The 27,397-nt window shown below is 32.9% G+C and overlaps 2 protein-coding genes across 4 annotated transcripts in view; one reads left to right on the top strand and one right to left on the bottom strand.

The window, feature by feature from the left end:
• Window positions 1–729: 729 nt before the first annotated feature.
• Window positions 730–17,068, bottom strand: LOC124364678 (neuroguidin-like). 3 transcript variants are annotated; one of them, XM_046820342.1, is made up of 8 exons: window positions 16,915–17,068; window positions 12,364–12,516; window positions 10,550–10,664; window positions 8,622–8,782; window positions 7,940–8,051; window positions 6,645–6,822; window positions 2,573–2,772; window positions 730–787 (listed from the first exon to the last, which is right to left on the bottom strand). In XM_046820342.1, the coding sequence occupies exons 2-8, from the start codon at window positions 12,514–12,516 to the stop codon at window positions 756–758; spliced, it is 951 nt and encodes a 316-aa protein (XP_046676298.1). In that variant the 5' UTR covers window positions 16,915–17,068; the 3' UTR covers window positions 730–755. The 3 variants fall into 3 exon arrangements, with proteins under 3 accessions (XP_046676298.1, XP_046676299.1, XP_046676297.1); XM_046820343.1 differs by having other exon boundaries at window positions 12,364–12,523; window positions 16,915–17,043; XM_046820341.1 differs by lacking the exon at window positions 16,915–17,068 and adding an exon at window positions 16,421–16,450.
• A 5,914-nt stretch (window positions 17,069–22,982) lies between these two features.
• Window positions 22,983–27,397, top strand: part of LOC124364677 — a 40,553-nt gene continuing 36,138 nt past the window's right edge. The window contains exon 1 of the mRNA XM_046820339.1: window positions 22,983–23,508. Within this exon, the coding sequence (XP_046676295.1) occupies window positions 23,482–23,508 (27 nt within the window). The 5' untranslated portion in view covers window positions 22,983–23,481. The remainder of the gene's footprint in view (window positions 23,509–27,397) is intronic.

The following is a 27,397-nucleotide window of genomic DNA, read 5'->3' as shown; positions in this document are numbered from 1 at the left end:
TGGCAACCAAAGCAACCTAACTTCGACTGATGGTTGACTGATTGGTTGGTCTGCCAATGTAATGTATGTTGCCTCTATTAATAAACCTAAAGATATAGTCATGTCCAATCCTTATTTTTTTGGATTTGTTTATTAACCTTGACTGTTGTTATGTTTTAGATTAGTTATGCAACTAAGGAAGACATTAAATTGCAGATCTCGAAATGAAATGCACTAATTTTTTGTATCCTTAATGGCAAATATCTGAAAAACATTATGGTAACTTCATTAACCAACAGATATTTTTATTTTATAATTTTGAAAGTATCTAATCAATTTAGATTCATTTTCGCTTTCATTGTCAAAGGCAGTAAAACTTACAATTATTAAAATTACAAGTTAGTGCCAATAGCACTTCTGCAATGTGGATTTAAACTACAAATATCCATCCATAATATTATATATATCCAAGATAATATTACTAACCCTGAGTAGAACTGCTGTAAGAATTCTTTATGACTTAAGAAACTATGTGAATATCAAAGCATATTTGGGAAACTACATCTATAAATAATCCTAAATATCATAATAAATATTTTAGTTAATTTATCTCAGTGTAGAGACAGTACAGTAGTGGAGACACCAAGCGTTTTGCCTCCAAAGCCAACCGTAGTTTATCTTTGCAGTAATTATCACCAAACTTAATTACAACATGATGTGTATAAGAAGAGGAAAAGAAAACAAATTGAAAAAATTTATAAAATAACTTGTATTTTTTAAAAAGAATGGCCCTTTCTTCTTTTGAAACCTGAAACAAATAAAATTACTCTGTTAATATTTAGAATTCCACTATACTTTTAAAAATAAATTACAAACAATAACACAATTCTATTACGTCTAATTAAAATTTTAATACTGAAAATGAGTTTATGTAAAGTTAATATAAAAACTTACTTGTATTTGTATCAAATGTTGTAATTCTAAATCCTGTGTATACGGTTATATGAAACCTTGGCTTCCCTTAATATCAAAAGACTGCAACTACCGACAACTAGAATCAACCCTCATACCATATCTTCCATAACACCCAGCAGGGATCACTTCTGGCTGGTTTATACCTTCCAGTTGAACCTACCACTGGGTACAACAAAAACCGATGTGTCACTTAAATCTGGGCAACCTTATAGATGTCGGGAGCGGCACATCACTAACCGCTAATGTTGAGATTCTGGGGTACAAGGGTAATTCGATAGGTCTAGTCCACTGCGGGAGATGACTGTTGGAATTGGTGAGGTTCGTTCCCTAAGTATCAGAGGTTCTTGCTAGCCTCAACAAGGATGTGCCACTCCCTGCCTGCTTTGACTGGAGAGGCTGGTTCAGAGCTGGCCTCCCCTTCTTCCAGGGGGGATATGACTTTGAGATTAGTGCTCTAATTCTTCCTCATGGCGGCCCCTACCTCTAACCTTACCCATCCTGAATATTCTGTCATTCTGGGAGGAATGTAAATATTGAGAAACTCATTCCAGAAGTTACCCATGCTGGCCTGCTCAGAGTTGTAGTGTCAGCTTCTCAAAAATTTGGAGGAATCCACCCAGAATTGGCCCAGAAGGAAAAATCTATGAGTTCAAATGCCTACTTGGTGAAGAAAATTGGTTAAACATCTTACAAGCTGAAGATGTTGATGTAGCTTTCGAGCTATATGGTAAGACTAGCCATAGATGCAGCATGCCCACAGAGGAAACTTAGAAATCACCCAAAATTCTTTACTGACACTGAGGCCAACAGATTAAAAGATTTATACTGAAGAGCACTTCATAAATACGAGATGACAGGATCTCTTCAGAAGAACATGATTTCAGATTATAAGAGTCTAGTCTGTGACAGTGTCAGATTTCAGACGCTGCACTAAAAGGAAGGTGAACTAGAGTTAAACTCAACATTCACAGCAATTTTTGACTTTAATGTTGTGCTCAATATAATTCATAAGATAAAACTTAATGTACACAAAAGTACCACTTTATTCCCTTAAAATACCCAAACGCTGCAAATGTGACTCAAATGTATTCATACATTTGTTTCAGGCTAAAACTAGAGATCTTCTGTAACAAGATCCAGAGTGCCTTGTTCCAGTAAAACAGTATTTTCTTTTCATTGGTTTATTAATATTAATGAGTTTACACAAGATGGAAATTTACATGAACATTTAACAAACAAATTTTAAATTCAATAAATCTACCCAAATTAAAATAAATGAAAAATTCAAACATTAATGATCATTTCAAACATTTAAAAAAGTACTATTTCTACATGTAAATACAGTACACAAATACATACATTTGTGTACATTTTCAGTAACTTACCACATACTCAATTTGGCAGTTCCCATCCCATTGGCTTTGTAGTCTGTTTAAGACCCGTTTCATTTATTGTACTTGAGGTTGATTGTAAATCAGTTGCAAAAATAATTTCTATCGGTATCTAGGAGAAATTTGTAATATTTCTCTTTGTCAAAACTTATTGTATCCTAGATTGGACGTATCTGAACTCCTCCAAGACCATAACAGATTCTACAGTACTATACCACACAGCTCACCTTTCTTTTTGCCCTGTTTGGGTTTGCCACCTGATTTGCGTTTGCGTTTCTGTCCTGAGAAGGCCCCCTCATCTTCCAGCACCGAGATGTTCTCGAAGTGAGTCAACTGGTCTCCAATGTTCCCAACAGTCATAGAGTGTCGTCCTCGATGTCTATCCTTCTTAGATGTTGGCAAACGAGTGAAGTATTCTTCCTCATACCTGCAGAAAAATACTGCTTTCACATCTATAATAAACGATGATAAAACACTTTTTCAAATTTCAGTCATAAGGCAGTGATATCTCAGATGAGACCTATCTTTCAACCATAAAAACAATAGAGTAGTTGACGATTCAACTGATTTTCTTTCTATACTACAAAAACATAGGATCAATATGCCAGAAATGTTCATTGGCATCATCAATTTATGTCCTAGTCTTTGAGAATGTTACACTTTGGTGTGTTAAGTAACAAAATGATCATGGTGTATGGTGAATCTAATTTGAGGCCTATCTTCAATCGTTGTTGATTTAAGAGATAGCTGATGGCATCTGTTTTCTTAAATTTAACCGACTTTTGGTTTTCACTATTAAAAACTCTTTTTAATTTGGATTTGTTTGTACTTTGATGTTGTTATGCAAGAACCTAACTTTAATAACTAAATATAAACAATGTAAACATCACAAATAGTATGTTAAATTAATTCCATGCAATATTAATACAATTAAGACATTTCAAACGTTTTTAAATGTTTATTTAACCCTCCCAAGATTTGTTTACATTGTGACGGCAATAATCATGCATTGGCAATTCAACGCTGTAAAAAAACCAATCATATTTTATTTCTTCTTCCAGAAACTGAGTTATGAATAACAGCTGTCTGTGGCAACAAAACAGAATTGCTCAAACAATAATACCTCTTCCATGTGCGGACATTTTATGCACAGTACATTAGATTTTTTGATATGTAACTTTTTCATAGTTTATACATTGAAATTTATATATGTTGTTACAGAAACATGCTTTCTAAAGTAGCTATTTCCTACTTGTTCTGAAGTATGTAGGTTTAATTTTGTGATTTTGAAAACGTAAAGTAGAACTTAACATTGTTTTCATATTCTAACTAGTAAAATATGTTATACAACATGGTTAGCAATTATTTTGATCAACATTTTAAAACTGTATGGAATGTTCTGAATAAATTATATACAATAGTGCTCAACTTTCTAATAGTATTTTTAATAATTTTTAAAAATAATCTTGTAAATGTTACAAAATTGGCAGAACCATGAGCAGTATGTTGTGTACTGAACCACTGGAGGATTAAGAAACGTTGCAGCTCAAAAAATATGGATTGAGGTAAGTAAGCAAACCCTTTTGATACCGACATCAATATACATGTGACATCAAAAATATCCGGATAAAATTCAAGTATCCTTATAAAGTTACTAGTATCTGTTCATACCTTTCATGAAGACAAATTAGAAAGTTTTAGAAAAACCTTATTTACTTACTTTCACTATAATTATGTGAAGTTTATAAAATATAAAATAAAAATACTTTTTCACATATTATACTTCTTATACTTTATAAAATATTAAACCAGAACATATTTTCAATAATTTGGTTTTGATGGTTTTAAAAATATATAAAAATTGAACAGCTGTACAATAGCATTAGTTCAGAATCATATCAGTCAAAACTATGATATTTAGTAATACAGAGCTCCTGCTTTTTATCCTTTTAATTAAAAAGAGAAAGAGAAGATTGAGAAGGTTTTTTAAATATCCAATGTTAGTACCAAGGCTTAGCACAGGACTATATTACACAATATATAATGACATTTGATCAAAGTAAATTTTCTGATCATTTCTGAATGTCAAAATCTTCATTTGATGAGTTACTTTCCTGCATACAGGGTTATATTTATATTATGTATTATACAAATTTTAATATTACTACCTCGTGAACAGGCAAGTATATAGAACGAGAATAGCAGATTAAAATGAAAAATATTTGTTCTCTAGCCAACTGTGAATGCTCGCACCAGCATTCTGGGACAACAGTGCCACCACTGGTTGAGTTTGGCTAATAAGCTGCTTATACAGTAATGCCCTCTGATCCAGATGAGACACAAACAGTTAACAGGGCTGTTACAAGAGTCTGAACACTGTTGTCAACTAGTTGTACAATTATTTCTAATTGGCCAATTAATATTCCACAGCTAATAGCCCCTATTTCATTCAATACACGCCACACTAGTGATGGGCAAATTCAAAATTTATGAATCTCAAATCGATTCCCAATTCTCGAATTCACAAAATTTAATTTTTATAGTACTGCATATCTATGATGTACGAAAACCTTTTCAGCAGAGACTTCGTGTTTAAAATTCATTTGTAAATAACTTACATATCAAATACAATTATTATCAAAGCATTCTGGAACATAGTATTATATTGTACCATAACGAAATCAACCAGAATCTAAGTAAGTAGACAAGGACTGTCGGAATGGATTGCCTGGAACTGAAACCATCTTGTAAAACTAGTTCCGAACCTTGAACATTCTGGTCATAACAATTCCAGTTCTGGAATGCCTGGCACACTTCTAATTTTGTTCTTACAGCTGTCTTATCAACTCTTGAAAATAGATTATTCATACAAGGCTGTTTTTAGGGAACGTTTTGAAACTTCGCCGCTGTCGTGGTGTGGTCACTGTCCTGTGCTTGTGCAATATCTACCTACAACTGTAAGCAAGGTACAGATGCAATTATGGCATAAATAACAATGCCTGGGTTCATTTTCTCCTGTCTGGAATCTAAGCAGTTTTCGGGTGTGACATGTGTTAGTTATCGTGACTTGTGTGCAGTGACAACACCTGGGTTCATTTCTCCTTTCTGGACTTCAAGCTGTTGTCAGGTATGAACATTTTAGATTTTTTAGTTGAAGTACACTGCCCCACGTTGTAGGTTTTAAGCACTTTTTAATGCATTAAATTTCTTACACCTTATACATTTGTAAAATATAACAATTGCAAATGTCCGAAATTCTATTATCCTATCAAACAGGTTTTGCTGTATGACATGTGCATCTACATGGGGCAAAATGAAGTCAAGATCTCATTACAGCATTTTGCTAGGAACATTTGATAATCTCCCAACGCCCAGTGACAACTTTTTTTTTAAGAAGAAGAAGCGTCTTGTAGGTTAGCACTGATAAAACGACAATAGCATCAAAATGATTGCGTTGAACGGCTGTTAAATCAGGCGGCAGTCTTCTATAAAGACAGTATACAAAAAGTTGTTTTAGGCAGCAGTCTTCTATGAGGACAGTATACAAAAGGTTATTTTTAGATATGATAAGTGCCTTTATATTGAAGGCAATTATGTAGAAAAGTAGACGAAAGTGTAGACTTTTATATAAAAATAAAACTGTCTCAAAATTATTACTTGATTTTTTGAATATGTCAAGACAGTACTTACTTAAAAAACAGGTTTCTATTTATCTCTCTTGCAACTGCTAATCCAAACAATTATTTAGTTCATGCTATCAAAAATAAAAATAAGAAGCTTTCCACAACAGCTCTGATATCTCATACAGAAAATGAAATCATTCATTTTACAAGTTTTAATCAATTTCTCCTATGATTTTAAAATACTAATATTGTGTATTCAAAAACAGTACACCTGTACAAATGTTCTATTACAATTTGTCTTAATCAGATCACAAGTTTCCGAGTTCTGAATTTTCAGAGCTGCAGTTCAGCTGAAAATTGCCAAAAACTGGTGCCTTTTTTTGGTTATCGACTTAAAAACTGCAAGTTGTTTGTAAATTATTTGCTTTATATGTATAAATGCAGAAATAAACAAGCTAAATTTTAATGTAACTCCAATTATTCTGGCTGTCCCGGTTAGTTCGTGCTTAACTTTAAAACTCGGATATCTATACTCTTTTATTCGAGAATAAGAATTAAAGAAATAAATAAATGAACAGTAATCATTAAACTTTTCTACAATGTTTACAGCCTGTTAGCTTCAAAAGTAAAATGTATTAATGACATAAAGTACTCGAGACAACATTACTGTACTCACTGGTTCTTGAGCCGCTGGTGCTTGGAGATGGTGGCCTTGAGAGCGTTACCATGAGAAACCTCTGCAGGAGTGTCCAGGTACTGCTCTCTCAACTCCTCTACAACCGAACTGTGCAGAGCTCTCCGCCTGGCTCTCTCCAACTGCTTCTGTTTGCGGGCCTCTTGGTTTTCTTCCTCATCTGTAAAAACACATCTACGTATTAATTCGATACTTTTCCAACATAACAACATGAAAAATGTAACAAACCATTATTTTTAATTATGTACATAGAATTAAGATTCATATTAAGATTTAATCAATATTAATACTTTTAAGCAGCAGGTAGCAATACGAGGTCAGTCCAAAAGATCTCATGTTTGAACTTTATAATTAACAGCAGGTTTGTGCACTACTCTTAAACTTTAATTGTAATAATCTTAAGAAGCAATTATTTGTAAACCATTGTAAATGGAAATAACATATGTAATTAAAGAAAGTAAGTTTAGTCATTTGTTAATGCTCCAGACTCCAAATGTTCTTTTGGCAATAATATTTAACAATATATCAAACAATCACTTCAAATTGCCATGACGAGAAGCCTGATACCAAAGACCCAATCGCCCCAGATTGCCACCAATGCTGTATCATTGATCTTTACTTTGTACTGCCAACATGTGATTGTTTTTTGATATCTTAATGGAACCATCTCCTGATAGTATTGTCTTTGTTTGCTGAATGTTGTTTTTATGCCTAGGGATGCTAACTAGGAGTAATATATGAAATGTTTTATTGATCTCTTCGTTTACGGTAATCTAGTAATTTTTCATCACAGTTCTTTCTACTTTTGCTGATATCCTACAGAATGATTTGTATCTTACAAATAATTAGTTTTGTTATTCTTTACTACTAAAACGATAGGTTCAAGACGACATTTGTGTTGTAGTGACTAAGCTTATTAATTTTATAAATACCACCATATTATAGTGAATTTAATAATCATTACAACAAGGCATCATATGACACAGATTTGTTCGAAGAGAGTTGTTAAAATAGTAATAGTAATTTAAAAAAAGGTATTTTCCCGACCAGCCAAATGAATTCAGCTCTTTGGCACCAGAAACATGTCATGGTAATTCCATATCATAAAACCAATCATAAGAAGCCAATAACATTAAACCTGTAAGAATCACAAGTAAAAAAAGGTTGGTAAAAACCAACATTCTAGTTGACCAATATGGGTGTACAATAAGTGGTAGGACTACATACTTGCAAGAATATCTAACACGGCTCCTGCAACAATTAACCCCCCAACTTACCGTAGTGCATGGGTGCCAGCCGAGGTGGGACGTACACTCCTGACTTTTTGTCTGACTTCTTTTGAGATGTTGCTTCCTCCTCGTTCTCTGATTCGCTACCACTGCCACCCGACTAAAACATTGATAACAATAAGTTAATTTTATAACAAATTTCAAGTGATGAAAACAACAATGCATCAGTAAACACAAAAGTTTTTTTTAATATATCAAGATGGTGAGTTTAGAATTATTAAATAAAGTTTAGATTTTTTTTTAATTATTGTATTTTTTTAAATTATTGTTCATGTGTACCAAAAACTAGCAGGGTATTAAGCATTTAAACTGAAAATCATGAATATGAACCATAAAACTTTGAAGAAAGATAACTATACCGCTAATTTATTTCAAAATAATCAATCGTTTGATGACAACTCATATGTAAAATAACTTCCCCTCTGTGTGATACATAAGAGCACAAAGCAGCAAAGCGTTTTCATAAGCTGCACAATTAAATAGAATTAGTTAAGCAATAGCATCAGCTTAATACTTCAGCAATCTTATTTTTAGATAACATTTATGTGTTTCAACTTAAGCCATAAAAATATGAAAGGAGTTAAATGTTTCACTAAACGAGTTTATTTAAAGGATTAAACATCATAATCTGAAATTCAACAATGATGGCAATAAAAATGTATTCACTTACATTGTCAGCCATATTATCCATATTGGACTTGAACCGAGTAGCATCATTATCATTCGTAGCTCCTGTAAGGACAGTCTTGACCAACTTCTCCATCATGTATTTGAGCTTGTGTTCCAGTGGCCGGATTCTCTCCAGGACGGTTCGGATCTCCACCAAACGTTCTACAACAGTTCCTCATTACTTTTTTGTTCAAATAATGTTTTGACCATTGTCAGTAGCAACAGCAGTACAAAGTGCAAAAGGAACAGAATCTACATGTTTATTAATAGTTGAGCTAAATGAAGAAGAATCAATGCAGAAGGACGCAAAGCTGAGTAATCTGCATTCAAAAGCTATCCAGGAAATTAAATTTTATTTATGCATTTTGGCCTTTTTGGTTTAAAAGTAGGTATTATTTAAATAAAAAAATATAAAACATTAGTTTTAGTTACTTCTTACACGATACTTCTATGTTTATTCATTTTATATATTGATATCAGGAAACCGAGCTTTGTTCAGTATTTTTTCTGGGAAATCATGTTTTGGGATTCATTTTATGATATACTTGTCCATAAACGATAAAACTACAAATACCATGGCTATTTATTGTTCTGTCATCTTCCGCCTTAAAGGATGATAGAGCGAAAGATGCTTTTACATTTTTTATTATTTTTATGAAACTCTTCTGAATATGGATGATGTTTTAAAAAAAGACCTACTAATTCATTTGAAAATTTGTGTTGCTCCGTTAAAATTAGTATATTTGAATACAACAGTCACCAAAAGAATTTCTATTTATGCAATTAGAAACCCGTTCCTCAGGGACATGCAATGCACTGCAATGGATACACAAAATTTCAAATGGTCCCAAGGAATTTTATTGTACAGCTGCAGTAACGGCACATTTATATGTTGGTAAATAATTATTAAGTTCTAAAGCACTACGACATCTTCCGTCTCGACGTCTTTGTTCTTCTAACCATTATTCTAGTTGCTCATAATTTTCGGTAGCTACACGTTGTGCCGCACACTCCCGCATTTCTTGCAGACGTGGCTCTCGTTCGTTATTTTCAGTAGCTACACGTTGTGACGCACGCTGCCACAAATCTTGTAGACGTTGAAACATCTAAATTATGAGACCTTTCTGCCTGAATAATGTTAGTTAAGGTTTGCAGGCATTAGATTTTAGCAGTCTGTGTGGGACACGAAGTATATGAAATAGATATATAGATTTAATTTTAAAATTAGTGAAATTATTCATCAACTTATATTAAAATCAAAATTTCCTTTTGGTTTGAATCTTCATTAATTTATATGTCATTTGCCAAATGTCATTTACTATAGTATGTAAACAAAGAAATACAAAGTAAATAAGTATTAACTTTGTAGCAGTTTTTTATTGCTTGAAAATACTGATAAAATGTTTTCTTAAAATGAAACCTAGCTAGATCGATTTATTGCCCCCAAAACCCCCTGCATACATTCAGATTTTATATATATATATATATATATATATATATATATATATATATATATATATATATGAATCTCGGAAACGGCTCCAACGATTTTCATTAAAATTGCTCATTTAAAGGTATTAGATTTTTTATTTTGCTGATTATAAAAACTATATTTGACGCAAATAAATTTGACTAGATAACCAGCCTAAAACATTTGACATGTCCTTCTATTATCTTTCCATACGATTACACACTAGCCTTATTTTATACAGTAAACTTAAAAAAATAATAATTACGGGATGATTATTGTGCTTAACATTACTTCATCTAAAATAGTTGTTTGGTATAGAATATCCAAACTATTATAAAAAAATAAATTTAAAAATGTATTACACCAAATTAACTTTGTATTATGAAGTTTTAAATATTTGTTAGGCATGTTCAACGTTTGTAAAAAAGCATAGAAATGAACTAAAACAAGTTACTTACCAATGGCAGGATCCCCTTCAATGCTTCTTCCGTGACATTTTTTGGCAACAACATAAACAGTATTTATGAGGTAACTTAACATCATCTGGTTCTTCACATCCAGGAGACTGATTCCCTGCAACATTCAGTGTTTTACTTTTATTATTTAACCATTTATAATATGAAAATTTATAATTTGATTGTTTTAACATAATTTTTAAGTGATTGGAGTAATGTGTAATAAACCAAAAACCTGTTAGTTAATGAGAACTGTGTTGCACACCATGAAAGAGACTAAGTATCGGAAAAATCCGCCATTGAGGCAATCTTGTAGGTACAATATCGATGTTGATATTATTGTCCAACCATAGTATAAAATAAAGAAAGGCATAATTTATGTCTCAACCCAGAGTTGATACTATTAACACAATGGTCTGTCTACAATTTGTATTAGTAAATGAATAGTGACATGGTGATTTTATGGGTTATTATAATACTTAAGTAATGATTTAATTTTTAACAACTGAGGTCAAAAGTGACTATTAAGCTTTTTATTATTCATCCGGTCTATTCACAGACCTAGATACTAATTACATGAGATAATCAAAAATTACAAGTATAATTAAGTGATTTATCTTTTCCATAGTGTGTGTACGAAAACAATAATTAGGTCATTCCATGTCAGTTCAACCACACAATGACACACAACATCTCAGTTTTTTATGAAACTTGGCATGGTTGTTCCATTCCCTTATGAAAATATCCTTCCAAATCTTTTCCTTGTATCTCTTACAGTTTAGATTTTACTTTTTTTTATTGTTCAGCCCGTGAGAAATGAAACTGTTTTCCAGTAGGAAATAATACACCAAATTAGATGATTTTTTTTTATTTATACATGAAAAAGTTGGGAATACTGTAAAAAATAAATAAAAGTACCAACTGTTCATTTGAGACCAAACCAATTTTGTAAGTGTTATTTTTAAGATTTTTGCATATGAAATGCAGTTTTACAACAAAAATATCTTTTTTAAACAAATAAATTAGTATTTCAAAAAAATTGATTACTAACTGTAAAAAGTCATACATAAAAAATTATTGAAAAAATAAATAATAACAGTGTTGGTAAGTAGGGTTTATTTCCAAAGATTATTTAAAATTTACACTTTTATTTCAGCTAAATAAGTACTTTACGTTTACAATTATTTCCATACACATTCTTTTAATCAACCATGTCAACTCACTTTATACACAACTTAAATCTTGTCAAAACCTATAATTAAGCTAATGTTATATCTAAACCTAATAAACAGAACCCTAATAAAATATATGTTATATTTTGTGGTGTTATTTGATGTCATACTAGCTAATTAATCATCTTAAATTCAACAACAGCTCAAAACAGTTACTAAAGTTTATAATTTTTTTACTGTCAAATTTTTGCTTGGATACATGTCATACATTCTTGAAAAAAAGTGGTAGATTATTCCATTCATTGTTTTTGGGGATGCCACCATTGCAAGAATATGAGGAATAGGTAAACAGCAGTCTTCTTTCTTAGACCAAAAAATGATGGTGATGGTACACAGGGATGTTGAAACTATACCGTGACATCTTTTTCTTCAGTGTTCATCCGACTCCCCATACTAAAGTACAAGAAGCTATCATCACAAGCAATGAAACAAACATCCAGGATACAAATCTTCCAATTTAATAAAAAAAGTGTCCTGATTGTGAAATATATTAAAAAACAATCGCTGATTGTTCATCCTTGGACATAGAATGACCCAATTATGATATGTTATAGAAAAAGTTTTCTTCATATTCATTATACTTACATCACTTGTATTGAGTTTTCCACCTTTTACTTCCTCTTTCATTCTCTCCACAAGACGATTGAGTTGTGTAATAGAATCGTCTACCTCATTGAATGACTTTGGTAGCTCAACAGATCTGCAGTTTTGTGATTTCTCATCTTTGTCATTTTCCATCTATAAATAAAAAAAAAGATACAAAAGATTAAAACCTAGAAAATCTCTTAATGATTTAGTTACTTTTTAAGGGCTATTTAATTACTGTACCAGTATTTTTGTCATCTCATACAGTCGAATTAATGCAACACTAACATTTAAAATTGTAATCGTATTTGATTCCTCATGTAATTTTTAAAATGAACAACTTTGCCCACTAAATTTATTGATAAAACCCTTGGTTAAACACTGGGATTGTAATCCAGGGCTAATACTGCTTTGTGAAACTGTACACTAAGGGAAGCTATGAGTATAAAATAGATTTAAATTAATCATCGAGTTTACTGACTATACTCCAATTTCAAAAATTCTGATTGGTATTGTAAATTAATATAAAAAACTAATACCTTAAATATTTAATATATTGCAGACACACTTTTCTGTTTGGATATTTGTGTTTTGTTGTAAACTAACATATTTTGATAGTACCAAATACATATAGTAAATTATGTATTTATACTTATAGATTTTTTGTTTAATTTTTCAACTTGTAGGTGGTTTTTTTACCAAATTTTCAATAATGAAATATTAGTATTTTTACACTGTGGTGACATATTCAGGTAAAAATACACATTTACAACATATATTACACATCAATGCCAGATCGTACGCTACACAAAAAAAATCGAATCTTAAACGAATCGTTATAAATCTGTATTGGTTATGTAAAATAGGTTTTCCCTAAATACACCAAATTGAATATACCAATTTTTCCTAACTTTCTATGTTTTAAAGATTTATCTTTTTTCTTGTTGAACAAAATGAAAGACTGAACAGAATTACCGGCTGAAGGAAATAAACAATTTCAGTCAGATGCATATAATCTTAAGCGGTACTTTGGGATTATACCGACCACACCAGTATGAAGAACACAAAAATATAAATTTATAGAAACAAACATGATATAACGAAAAAACAACTGTTTAATTAATAAATTACAAGCATTTCCAGGTATTGTGATTGGTATTGTTGTCGCTGTTATCTTATCTTTCTCGATAATCCCGATTAGGGCAGGGCGCGGCATCATATGATTTGTACGGTACATAATTGCCTTTCCATTACAATTCAATTTATATTTCTGATCAGCCCCTCTAGAATTTGATATTTTACTGATAGGTACTATCTCGAGGGATGTTTTTCTTTCGTCGACATCAGCGCGGGCTTCGGCAGCACCTTCGGCCGCGCGGCATCACATGATTATTTAAGTTTTTTCGGCAGTTTATTTAAATAATCACATGATTATTTTCTGCAGTGCTGCCGAAGCCCGCGCTGATGGCCGGAGGCACGTTGGAAGCGACGCACCAACTGAACGGGCGGCGAGACTCTGCAATCACGTTATCTACTAAACCGCTCGACTTTGACCTCTGTCTGAGGGTGGGGAGGGGTTTGCGATAAGACAATTCCTGTTTTATATTGACGAAATATTGTTCTACTACGCTAATCTAGTAATCAGTAGAAGCAAAATGTCAAATAACGATTCATGTCTGGGTGTGGTCGGTATAATCCCAAAGTACCTCTTAAGCTACTTTTTTAATGGTTATAAACATTTTTCAATTGTTAAAACTTTTAAATGAAATTAATTGTAATATTATAAGTTTTTGATGATCCTTAAAAATAAATTATCTGATTAAAAAGAAAACAACAAATTTATTCAGTTGGCGGGAAAAAGGGAACGAAACATTTAGGTGAATAGGTCTTTTAAAACACTGTGATCCGGGTCACTCGTTCACGTATCTGAATTGAACAGGTCATGACTGAACGAAAAAACTATAGTCACGAGTACAATGTTTTCACACCATAGAAGGCTCAGTGTGTTCTGTGGTACGCCACAGAATTGTTGTTAGTGCAGTGTCGGTTTCGAGTTATGTATCAATGTCAAATTTCACCAGATGATAAAGCAATTCGTCACTGGTTTAACCAGTTATGTGAGGACATTTAACTGGCCAACATCATGGGCTGTTGATTTGGGTATGTTTAATTAAAGACTTTGTCGGAAAATTAATTTTTTGGACTTCTAATGCAAGATTGTTGGTTTTCTTCGATTTTTTATCACTTGTTTTTGACCGGCCAATTGAATGTCCTTTCAACAAACTTCCTGTGTCATGAAACTACTTTATCATCTAAAGAATTTTGACCTCGATAAGTAACTCAAAACCGACACTACACAATAACGATCAATTTCAACTCAACGTACCACAGAACACACTGTGCCATAAATATTGTACTCGCAGTTAGCACCAGGCAGATGTTTTGCAGATGCCAAGGTCATCGTTTCGACCTAAGCTGAACGGAAAACAAAACTTAGTTATTTCAACTTCAACTTGACATTTAAATTGTTTAGTTATCTTGAATAGCTTTTAAGTAATGGTCGTTCAAAATCCCGGCTCTCTTTATCAGAGACCTAATCACAAATAATAGATAGGGGCAGAGTTGCCTTCTTGACGACATCGCATCCTTTAGGAAAGCAGAAAAAAATCGATCATCATAATGTCATGTAATTTTCAAAGTAAGTCAAATCAAGTCTGATCTTTCTAATAATGTAGTTTTTAGGTCACTGGTAGAAAAACTCTTCCAAAAATAGTGGCGTCGAAGATAATATCATAGCACTGTTTTTTTCTGTATGTAAAGAGCGCGTAGCTTATAAATCTGCTTACCAAGTTTCATTGAAATCGGATTAGTCTACGTAATCAGTCTATAGATTTTTGTTCCAGTCTGCAAAATAGAATCCCGTCACTTACTGCTATAAATATTGTAACATTTTTCTAATATGTAGGTCTCAAGGCCATATTTGATTTTGTGGTACTTATACACTATACGGACCCCACCTAGTTTTTTACATATCGGGTAGAGTAAGATTATGTTAAATTACTATCAACATAACCTAACCTAACCTAGGTCAGGAGACTAGGTTAGTGGACATGCTGGATTTGAACATTTTTCGGTCAACCACAGCTACAACTTCGTAGATCCCGAAACTGGGGCCAATACAGAGCGTGTAGAAAGAATGTGGGGTAGTGCGAAGTGACGCAATAAGGTCCGGAGGGGAACTGCTTGGCATCATGTGGATACCTACTTGGCGGAATATATGTGGCTGTGTGCAGTAGCGGAGACCGGAAGCGATATGTTTGATGCAATGCTAGCGGACATCATGGCCTTCTGGGATGACGACAATACACTGTAACCATTTTCTCTCTCTGCTCCTTGTTGTCAACACATTCATATTCATGATTTACATGGTTTTTCCTCCTAACTGTGTCCAATTTGTAAAAAAAAGTGGGGTCCGTATAGTTCATAAGTACCGATTTTGTTATTTTATCATGTTACTGTTCAATTTTATCTTACTGAAAATTCTGATGTATTTTTCTTGTTCTTAATATATTATAATTCTTCTTGTGTACAATTGTTACTGTATATAATAATATCAAAGTAGGATAATATATGGAATTATTTAATAATACCACTTAAATAACAAATGTATGCTGCTTATTTAATACTCCCTGTATCTAACAACTTGACATAAATAACACATGGTTCGACGCCGTTGTACATACAGACATTACTCAAATACCACACAAATGATTTTAAATTAATTCTAAACAATACAATGTTATTTTATAAATTAAAAAGAGCCAGAGTGGCAGTATAATAAGCATCCACCAAAACAATCAAATTAACACTCGAATGATCTGAGGTGGGGAAAGTACCAATCGGAAATACCCCCCCTGAACATCAGTGCGGTCTTTGATGGCACCTTCGTCACCACCCCACACTTCTGGCAAAAAAAGAAAAACATTCCTCGAGATAGAACCTAAATTCAAGCTTAGATCACATGAGCACTTGTAAAGATTATGTATACTTATCATACACAACAACATTCCATGGTGTAAAATTTTCATTCCTAGTCTCACTGCTTGTTACTGGTTACCAGTTGCCGAATAACTTTTACCTTAAACCAGAAAGTCATTATAAGAACACCAAATCATTCAGCCCAGCTGATACTGTAATAACATTATTCTGTAGGCCTATAGATTACTACTGAATAACCTATTACTGACACTAATACTGCCCATCTGTAATTATATTGGTGATGTATGTGTGTTCTTTGTGTCACAATCAGTCAAGGACGTTTGGCCTTGAAAATAGTAAAAAGTAAATAAAAATTTCACGATATATACCTAGAAAAATATATTTGATAATATCCATATTTATATTAACCACAGTAGACTAAAATGGTTAAGTTACATCTACTTTCCGAACTTTCAATGTGAAAAAAATCTAATAATAAAGTAAACAACTTATATAGCCTCTGATTTTATCTATCAATCAATTTCAATGAAGGAGTTTGAAATAAATACTTACATTCAAAATAGTGCAAATTTCAGGCTTAGTTCAAAACATAACCTATTCACAAAACAACTTAAACAACCACATGTTTTGTATCACGAATCACGATGTTATTTTTCAAAGCCTGCAAAAGCCATATGTTTGTTCTAGATTTGGACTAAATGAATCTGTTGACCTTGAGAAACAATCTTCTCTAACTAAGCATTTTAACTGGCTGTGTTATTATTTTATCAAGTGAAATATTTTTGTTATTGTAAATTTCATGAAAAAACTTATAATATTGCAGTTGTCATAAAATCTACATACTTCTGACTGAAACCCGAAGGACTATATTAAAGGATTATATTTAAGGCAATTCTGTTTTTATCAATACGTACAAGAAGGTGTCGATCACAATCAAGCCATTCTGAAGCTATAAGGCAAATCGTTGAATGGCTAGAAACGCCCTCAGTGAGAAAGCCCTGAGAAATTCCTCCCTTAACTTTATATTTTGAAGAACTCGCCAATTTCAGGCAATGTGCAGTGTTATGAAAGAGAACTTAGACGTATCGAGACTTTCAGGTAAAAGTCATCTATAAGCACGTAACACCTATCAACCAAATAGGAAACCGTTTGTATAGAACAAATATGTGTTAGACCATCTCAAAAGCCTTCGTTAAATCAAAAGATAATCTTACAAACAGTGACGAAGTTATACGCTGATAGGCAGGTGGCAACATGAGCTGATTAATGGTTTTTACTGTGGATTTTCTGTTTATAAACCCGAACTAAAACCGAGAAAGGATTTGATTCTTGTAAAGATAAGCAAGGGTATGCAATTAGCCAATTTAGAAATATTCTTGACATTAACTGTAAAAAAAATTGGATCGAGATCGTCTAAAATTAACACACTCAATGTTCCTTCCTTTTTTTGTATAAAGGTTGTACTCACTATTGATTGTTTCAAAGGTAAAACAACTGTATTTTATTTAATTTGTCTTTTTAAGTTAGAAAGACAAATTATAACTAGATAATACAGAGAAATATAAATCAATTATTTATTTCTATAATTTTTAAGAAATTCCAATCTGGAAAGAGAAGGTGTTCGTCCTTACACACAGCCTCATTTCCGTCTTATGTGATTGCAACAAGAACATTGAGATAGAGTATGACTATCAATTCGGTCCGTAGTCACTTGGAGTTTTAGTAGGAAGCCCGTATGCCATGTCCTTTCTTGCTGTAATAAATAGTTAGTTAGCTTAGTTATGTGAGTTTATTTTGCAATGTATTTGGTAGGAGGTTCTTTATTAAATGTTTAATTTACCGATTTTTTACTCTGATACCAATACATTTTGTTTTGTAAATACTGGATTACCAAACCAAAACATGAATTTCAAAAATTCTTGCTCAATGCATTTTATAGACGAATAGATTGTGTTTTCGATGGAAACACATTTCAACTGCTTCATCGTGGTCGAAATATCAGAAGAATGGTTGTCCAAATGCAGCAAGAAAGATAATCTGAAATACGGAAGATGATCCTTTCAATATTTAATTTCAAAATTAAAACTATTTTCAATGCCCTCCACGTTCATGATCAGACCCTCAGGAATTTCTACATATTACATGATACTATCTTGAGGGAGCGTAACTTTTGTAACCATAAGGCCAAGCTGCCGCAGCCAGCATTGACTTTTGAAAGTTTGATATGTTACTTGGTAGCAACTATCTCAAGGGATTTTTATTTTCTTTTTTGTGCCAGATGTGTGTAGAAACAGATTTCTAGAATTACTGTAGCTTTATTATTGTTAATGTTTCATTCTTCCCATATTTGGACGATTATTTTCCTATCATTCGCACAACGACAAACAGTTTCAAAACCTTTTCCGTGACAAACCCATATCCCTTAAAATTATCCAAAGTAATTCGTTTAAAACGAATTGTTCAAATCGGTGTGTTGGTAGTTCATTCAATATACACAACAAGTATTGAAATTTAAGTAATACCTAACAAAAATGTATTTATTTATTTCACTGGAAACCACCATTAAGGGGACTGTTACCGCCTATCTTAGTCCATATAAACTTAATGCAGGTTTCTAAAATAATGAGTCATGATAGAGCTTTGATTTTTTTGTCTTTAAAAGCACACCTTTTTATAGTTCGTGACCAACCAAAATTACAATTTATCATCTTTTAGTATTAAAAAAATAATTTTAAAAAGTTCACCTTTTTAAAACTAAAAAAATCACAAAATATATTTTATTTCTAAGATAATACTTTTTATTTTGTAAATCCCTTTGGTCAGGACCTAGATTATAGTACAAAGTACAAGTGGTAAAAATTTGAGAGGTCTGAGTTCATAAATGGCTGAGAAAACTTGCATCTAAATAGAAAAAAACCAACTTACGGGAATCAAAGAAAATTTCTTAACTACAATAGCCTAGTAGTTTCCTGAGCTGTAGGATGGATTATCTGGGTCTTCACTTTGTGTAAACATGTCTTCAAGGCGTTTTCTTTTCAAAGCTCTCTTGTTCCTTATTTTCTTTTCTAGTTCTTGAACTTTCTTGTCCGCTTCCTTTACTCGCACTATTTCTAGGCGCTTCATCGCTTTTACAAAATTTTTCCCTGGACATAGGTTTAATGCTTCCAAAACTTGTAATTTACTAGAAAAGCCGTCACTAAAGCTACAAACTGCAGAGTAAACACCAAATTTAAGGGTAGGCAGAGTTACAAAAGTTCTTTTTGGTATTAGGGACCAAATAACACTATTCAATGACTCATTTTGGTTTTGAGTTTTCCCTTTCAAACATCGCTCCAACAGTTTGGTTTCTGAAAGGTCTTTGAATATGGATTTTATAAAACTCATAACACACTCAGGGATGTGAAAATGTTTATCATGGTCATACATTTCATTGGTCAGTAAACTCAGGTTATATTTACACCATGTCTCATTGTCTTTAGGGCATAGCTGATGAGTAGGTTTATCATTTGATGACATCGTGTGAAAGTACACTGCCCATATTGCCTTTCTCATCTCTTCAACACTCTGCACATTTCGCCTTAAAGCCAGGCCATAATAGGTCTGCAGTTTTTGAATATTAGGCTCACTTAGCCTACCCTGCCCACCTAATCCCTTACCATCCTCAAGTTTTACTTTACCCGAGACAGATTTTAATTTTTAAAGCCGCTTTCCCATCCTCTTTTGACAGTAGTAACAATAATAGTAACCTGAAATAAAGATGCTAGACAGTATAGCCAACATAAAAAGTTAAATACAGCAAAACAATGAAATATATGAAAGTGTTAGCTAGTGGAACATGACTGATGTTCAGTTAGTGTCGAAAAATGACATGCAAGGGTTTCAATAATATATTTTTTTACCAACTTATAGTAATCATAGGAAAAAACTAATTACTGCAATGAAATCAGTACATTCCAAAAGAAAATAAGGAAAAATAAAAAAAACATTTATTATTTTATTAATTTTTTTGGGTAACAGTCCCCTTAATTTAAAACAGAACGCATATATGTAATATATTTGTGGAAACTGGTAAAAATACGCAAACTAAATTACAACATAAAAATAGTAACCTATACATTTTATTAGAGCTCAGAAGGATTCATAAGTAAGGCTTCATACTTATTTACCATAACAGTACCAATATTTAGAATTTTGTAATAATAATTTGTTATACAATTGACACAACAAAATTACAACACTACAAATGCCAAAGCTTGGTAACAGAGTGAGAACCCGGTATATCGGGAGGCCACTACATGTATTTTTGGAAGAGATTTTTCTTACCGGGGACATACATAAAACTAGATTATTAAAAAGACCATTTGGTTTGCTACGAAAATTACATACCATTATGAGGATCAGTTCTTATTTTCTGTCTCAAAAAACTAAGATAATACCTGACATTTTGTATTCGTACTTATAGCAGTAAAATGCAACTTAAACTTAAACTTTGTCGCCACTGTTACATATTTACAGGATGCAATGTTGCGTTTTACTTGGGAATTACTTCATGGTTTTAAATAAAGCACTTTTACTGATGTGTATTGAGACCCGCTGGTCGCTAGGTGTAACGACATTAAAACGTCTCTGGAAGAAGAACGACGGAATGTAGCTGGGCAATGTAGTGTTGATGTTTGATAGGCAGGACCAGGAGAGCGTAACCCTCCAATCATTTATTGAACTCATGTCTCGCCATACAGTTTACATAATATATTGGTGGTTTAAATTATCGAGACAGAGCTCTTCTGTGGATTATGGTATCAAGTTTTCTTTTGAACACCGAGGTATTCCATTCTAGGTCAAATGTTGGTACAGGCACATCAATGACACTAAATACAGACTTGAAAGATCTAGCAAAAAATCATAATTTATTGAATACTCTGGTGCATCTTATGAATTTATTATAGATTATCCTTGAGAGAGTACCATACGAACATTTCAGATTATCATTTTGCTTGATATTGATAACATGAAGCTGCAAAACTTGTATTACACAAAAGTAATTATTGATTTTAGTTAGTTGTTAGACCACTTAACCTTACGCTCATAAACTATTTGTTAAGAATAATTTTATTGGTACTTTGGGATTATACCGACCACACTAGTATGAAGAACACAAAAATAGAAATTTATAGAAACAAACATGATAGAACGAAAAAACAACTCTTCAATTACAAAATTACAAACTTACAAGCATTTCCAGGTATTGTGATCGCTGTTATCTTATCTTTCTCGAGAATCCTGATTACGGCAGGCCGCGCGGCATCACGTGATTTGCACGGTACATAATTGCCTTTCCATTACAATTCAATTTATATTTCTGATTAGCCCCTCTAGAATTTGATATTTTACTGATAGGTACTATCTCGAGGGATGTTTTTTCTTTCGTCGACATCAGCGCGGGGCAGCACCGAAGGTGCTGTCAATGCCCGCGCTGATGGCCGGAGGCACTCGCATTTTGGGTGGCGGAATGTGATCAAGAATAAAAACAAGTTTTTAGTGTTTTTTTAATAAAGAGTTTAGTTTGGTAAATGTTTGTTTTTGTTGAAATTTTGTGTTTGGAGAAATGTAGAGGTAAAACACGGAAGTACAACAAAGCGATGCACCAGCTGAACGGGCGGCGAGACTCTGCAATCACGTTATCTACTAGACGCTCGACTTTGACCTCTGTCTGAGGATGGGGAGGGGTTTGCGATAAGACAATTCCTGTTTTATATGGACGAAATATTGTTCTACGCTAATCTAGTAATCAGTAGAAACGAAATATGAAATAACGATTCATGTCTGGGTGTGGTCGGTATAATCCCAAAGTACCATTTTATTTTCAGGCTATTTCAATTTATATATAATATATGATATATTTATCGTTTCATATATTTATTTGTGTGTCGTTTCATATATTTATTTGTGTGTCTAATAGAAATTTTAAGATGTATTCCCTAAGATGATAATGGTCCGTTTGAGGAAGGGATCAGGTTTTCAAACATAATTTTACGTTCCGTGTTATAACCAATACAATGATGAAGATATGGTCAATTGATTCTTCAATCCCACTCCTGCATTTTTTACTATTAGGACTATCCAATAGCTTCATATGAGGTAACTGCAAAAGTGTCCAAATCTCAACCTGCACATCATAATTAAAAAGTGTCTTTTTTAAGTACTCATTTATATCCACGACATCATGGTTAAATTCGGTTGAACTTGTTTGTACCATTGGCCTTCCTCACAAATTAAGAAATCTCTTTGAGCTGTATCAAACAATTTATTTGTTGTTTTTCTATAAACATCTGTTTTTCGTAATGATTTATATTCAGTCTGAAAATTCATATCAGACATATATTTATATCATTTGTGTATGTTATGAAGAATATTTTCTTAGGTTTTTCTTGCATAATTGGAGTGATATTTATGTGAGAGTTTCTGTAATTAGATTAAACTGATTATTAATAAAGAGTAGCAGCATAAATACATCCCAAAGTAAACTATATGACTAACTCCAGTGGTATATTTTGTATTGCATTTCTATTAGTTTCACCTTGCATCACTGTCGGGAATTTCCTTGAAAAATGCGGAATTGCTGACCACACAGACAGACAGGAGCAGAATACCTTATCCTTGTTTGTCATTTAACATTGTCCCTGAACTTAATAATCCGATAATAATTGGCCTGAAGGTAGATCTTGGTTCCAGGATTTAAATGCTGACACGTCACAATTTTGTGTCATCTGTACATAATCAGGAGCATTTTATATTCATTGCAAAATATAAGTCTTTGCCGAGTTATCAGTGTCAGGGTGATATTATGGAAGATACCTAGTGAGCAACTCTGGACTTGGCAACAGATGATCGATCTTTTCAGTTTTAACCTATAAACTGTTATGAAGGAATCTCGTAATTATCAGCCTAGGGATTCCCACCTCGATTTGACGCGTCAATATTGAAACGTGTCAGTCAGCGTATGAAGAACGTTATACTTAGTTGAAATCAAAGCACATATGAACTTTATGCTAGTTTTGAGTTAAACACACCTGCTTGCCAGTATAAAGGGTGTAACCAATTTTCTGTCAAGACTTTACAATGTCTACAATACTTGGGAATTGTGAGGTAAGTAAGCTTTATTTTAAATATTTCTAGCCAACTGTAAATTATTTATCCCATATTTCTATCATTCCAAGGGTAAGTTGGAGAAGGTTTATTTGTTAATTTGATACATGAGACTATTAAAAGGCCTAAAGTAGGCTAAGCTACACTGTTGTCAAAAATTATAGTGACAAGGTTTAAAATTCCAAATTTTGGTTTATAAGAGGCAAAAAATGTAGTAGTAGGTTATATTGAAAATGTGATAAACTAATTCTACAATATATTTAGTATAATCAATCTGGCCAGCCTCGGCCTTTTTAGTACCTGTTGACATTTTTCATAGGATCTATTAATTTCCTCCAGATCTGAGTGATAATCATAATTTAACTTTTCTCTTGTTTCATGGCTTCGATTTTGTCAAGCACATGCCTATCCATAGTGTTCCATAAATTCTCTTGGCTTGAGACAAGGACGGGTCTAATCAGGAGAAGATCTCAACTTGATGGTTAAATCATGTCATTGTCAGAGAGGACTCGGGTAGGGTACGATAAGCGGACCCGGTTTTTTATATCGAACAATGTAAGTTAATCATCGATACCTAATATTTGCATCTCAAATCCTAGACTATCAATCGATATAAAAGTATCTATAATAGTCCTCAATAACAATCATGTTTTAAATTAAAATATGGATTTAATATTTACAGTGGTGAAACAAATTATAAGCAAAATTAGGAAAACTGAAGACGACCATATTTGCTCCTCTCACAGTTACAGTTGTTTCTTTCCCACAAATTTCACATAATGGATTTTTCGGTACGAGTCCAACATGTTGAAGCCATGTAAAACATGTCTTATCATCTTTCAAAGCAATGTCGTGTAGTTTTCTAAAATTGACTGCCATTTTTAATAATCAATTGTTACTTATATGTAAAATTGAAATATCACCTTACGTGTACTATTTGAAAGTGTTTACAGCTGTTGTATAGATTATTTTTGTTATTTGTTCAAAATAATTAATTAATCAGTATCGATTGATTATATCAGTGGTTATGAATTTAAGTAATATCGGTACTTTGGGATTATACCGACCACACCCAGACATGAATCGTTATTTGACATTTTGCTTCTACTGATTACTAGATTAGCGTAGAACAATATTTCGTCAATATAAAACAGGAATTGTCTTATCGCAAACCCCTCCCCATCCTCAGACAGAGGTCAAAGTCGAGCGGTCTAGTAGATAACGTGATTGCAGAGTCTCGCCGCCCGTTCAGCTGGTTCGTCGCTTTGTTGTACTTCCGTGTTTTAAGTTACCTCTACATTTCTCCAAACACACAAAAATTCAACAAAAACAAACATTACTAAACTCTTTATTGAAAAAACACTTAAAACTTGTTTTTATTCTTGATCACACTCCGCCACCCAAAATGCGAGTGCCTCCGGCCATTAGCGTGGGCTTCGGCAGCACTGCCCCGCGCTGATGTCAACGAAAGAAAAACATCCCTCGAGATAGAACCTATCAGTAAAATATCAAATTCTAGAGGGGCTGATCAGAAATATAAATTGAATTGTAATGGAAAGGCAATTATGTACCGTGCAAAAAATTTAAATAATCATGTGATGCCGCGCGGCCGAAGGTGCTGCCGAAGCCCGCGCTGATGTCGACGAAAGAAAAACATCCCTCGAGATAGTACCTATCAGTAAAATATCAAATTCTAGAGGGGCTGATCATAAATATAAATTGAATTGTAATGGAAAAGGCAATTATGTACCGTGCAAAAAACTTAAATAATCATGTGATACCGCACGGCCTGCCGTAATCGAGATTGTCCGAGAAAGATAAGATAACAGCGACAACAATACCGATCACAATACCTGGAAATGCTTGTTGATTGATGGAATGTTAGTTCTGTTACTCAACTACATCGTTTTATAACGTTCTAAGTTCTTTGAAAAAAGTTTAAGCGTTTGGGGTGCAAATGACAAATAATATGGTTTTAGGGGGTATATTCATAAATAGTTGTTTTAACGTTTTAATTTTAATGTTCTGTTTGTGTGCTGTGTCTCGAAATCTGTGTACAATGTTATCGTATCTGTTATCTGAACGCTCTGGGGCTGTGGTCCAGTGCTTCACAAGATATTTGAGTACTGTAGTTCGGATCGAGTGAGTGCGTGTCAATCATGGATCAACCATCCACTAGTTCGATGAATCGTAGTGAATTATGTGTGTCGTAATGTTTTGTTGGGCATGTTAGGAGTTTACATTTTGACCGAAACGAGATTATTTCCTTTTAATGTGGTAAGTGTTCTCAATTGCTGTCCATTATATAGTAATATTGGGTTTTTACATGATTATTAAGTTTTTTACACTTTACATAAATTTCTTTGCATTACTTTTTCAATTTATGTTTCTTATCAGCTCCTCTAGAATTTGATACTTTACTGATAGGTACTATCTCGAGGGATATTTTTCTTTTATTTAACAACAGCGCAGGGCAGCACCGTTGCCGCAGCCCGCGCTGATGGCGGAGGCACTTGTCTTAACCCGTTAACTAACTAATTTGTAGCTCGAAATTAAGAAAAACATCCTTCATTTGGGTCAAAATTCTGCTCATTTCAGTATTATTTTTCATTTACGTTTCCAAAGATTGTGACGCATCCAATGACGTCATCACAAGATTGAATCACGGTCACAAAGGGTCACGTGACGACCAACGGCGGATGTACAACATGGAATATTACTCTGCACGTGAAAAGTAGTTCCATATATTTATGTTCTACAACTTCGTTATTTTCTCATTTCCACCCCATGAAATCTTTATGTTTTTTTTTTGTTCAGTAGGATGATTCCAATAAGTTATTAAAGCAAAACTTGTATTTTGCTGCTCTGGCCGTTACTTTCACAATAACCACTACTCCTAACCTAGTTCCTTGACTACTTCCTTTAAACTTACTTCTTTCCGATGTCATACAAGGATTAAAATAACTATAAGGTTTTCAATTTCATCTTTTAACCTTGTTCCCTGAATCAATTTATTAAACAAAAAATTACATTAATTTTACAATATTTTTTTAAGATAAATACAACAAATAAAGATTGCACTTTACTTTAGCCACTTTAGCTATAATGATCCTCAAATAACTTTTATTAATTTCTTAAAATAGTCTGTTTTCATTCCCAGGAAGAATTCTCAGGCGGGTCCCGATCCATAGTTGCATAATAAAATAATACGTTCTGAAATTTTGTCCAAAATGTGTATTGGGTACTCTGTTTGGTTGTGTTAGAATGAAAAGATATTGTGCCATATTTAGTTAGACATGGAATTTTATATTTCTTTTCTTTTGTATCCCGTAAAAAAAGTGGCATCCATTGTCATCTATATCCTCCTCCTCATTAGATATTCTGTAAGTTTACCATTATTTTTTTCTTTAATTCTTTTTATTTATATCAGATTTTTCTTTCTTTTCTTGGGTTATATTTGTTATTTTTTATTTAATTTTAATATTGTTATTGTTTCTTTTATAGGCCAGTTGGCCTCCAGATATGCCACTTTTCCAAACTCAGATCACATTGGAATAACTGAGGCGCTCACGTGATCTGAGCTCGAATTTAGGTACTGTCTCGAGGATGTTTTTCTTTTATTTTGCCAGAAGTAGAACAATGAAATATTACTCTGCACTATAAAAGTTGTTATACTTTTAATGTTCTATAAACTTGTAAAGAAACCAACAAACTTGTTATTTGTCATTGTCAACCCTTGAAAACTTATAATATTTTGTTCAGGAGGATGGTAGCAAAGGTACACATACATAGGGGGATGGTCACAAAACTCTTTTACCACTTTGGCCGTTAAGCGTTAAATTCACAGTTACCACAAATTTAGTATAAACATGCAATTCACATTACAGCA

The sequence above is a fragment of the Homalodisca vitripennis genome, chromosome 6, assembly GCF_021130785.1.
Source record: "Homalodisca vitripennis isolate AUS2020 chromosome 6, UT_GWSS_2.1, whole genome shotgun sequence".
Taxonomy (NCBI): Eukaryota; Metazoa; Arthropoda; class Insecta; order Hemiptera; family Cicadellidae; genus Homalodisca; species Homalodisca vitripennis.
This window is presented reverse-complemented; position numbering and strand designations above follow the sequence as displayed.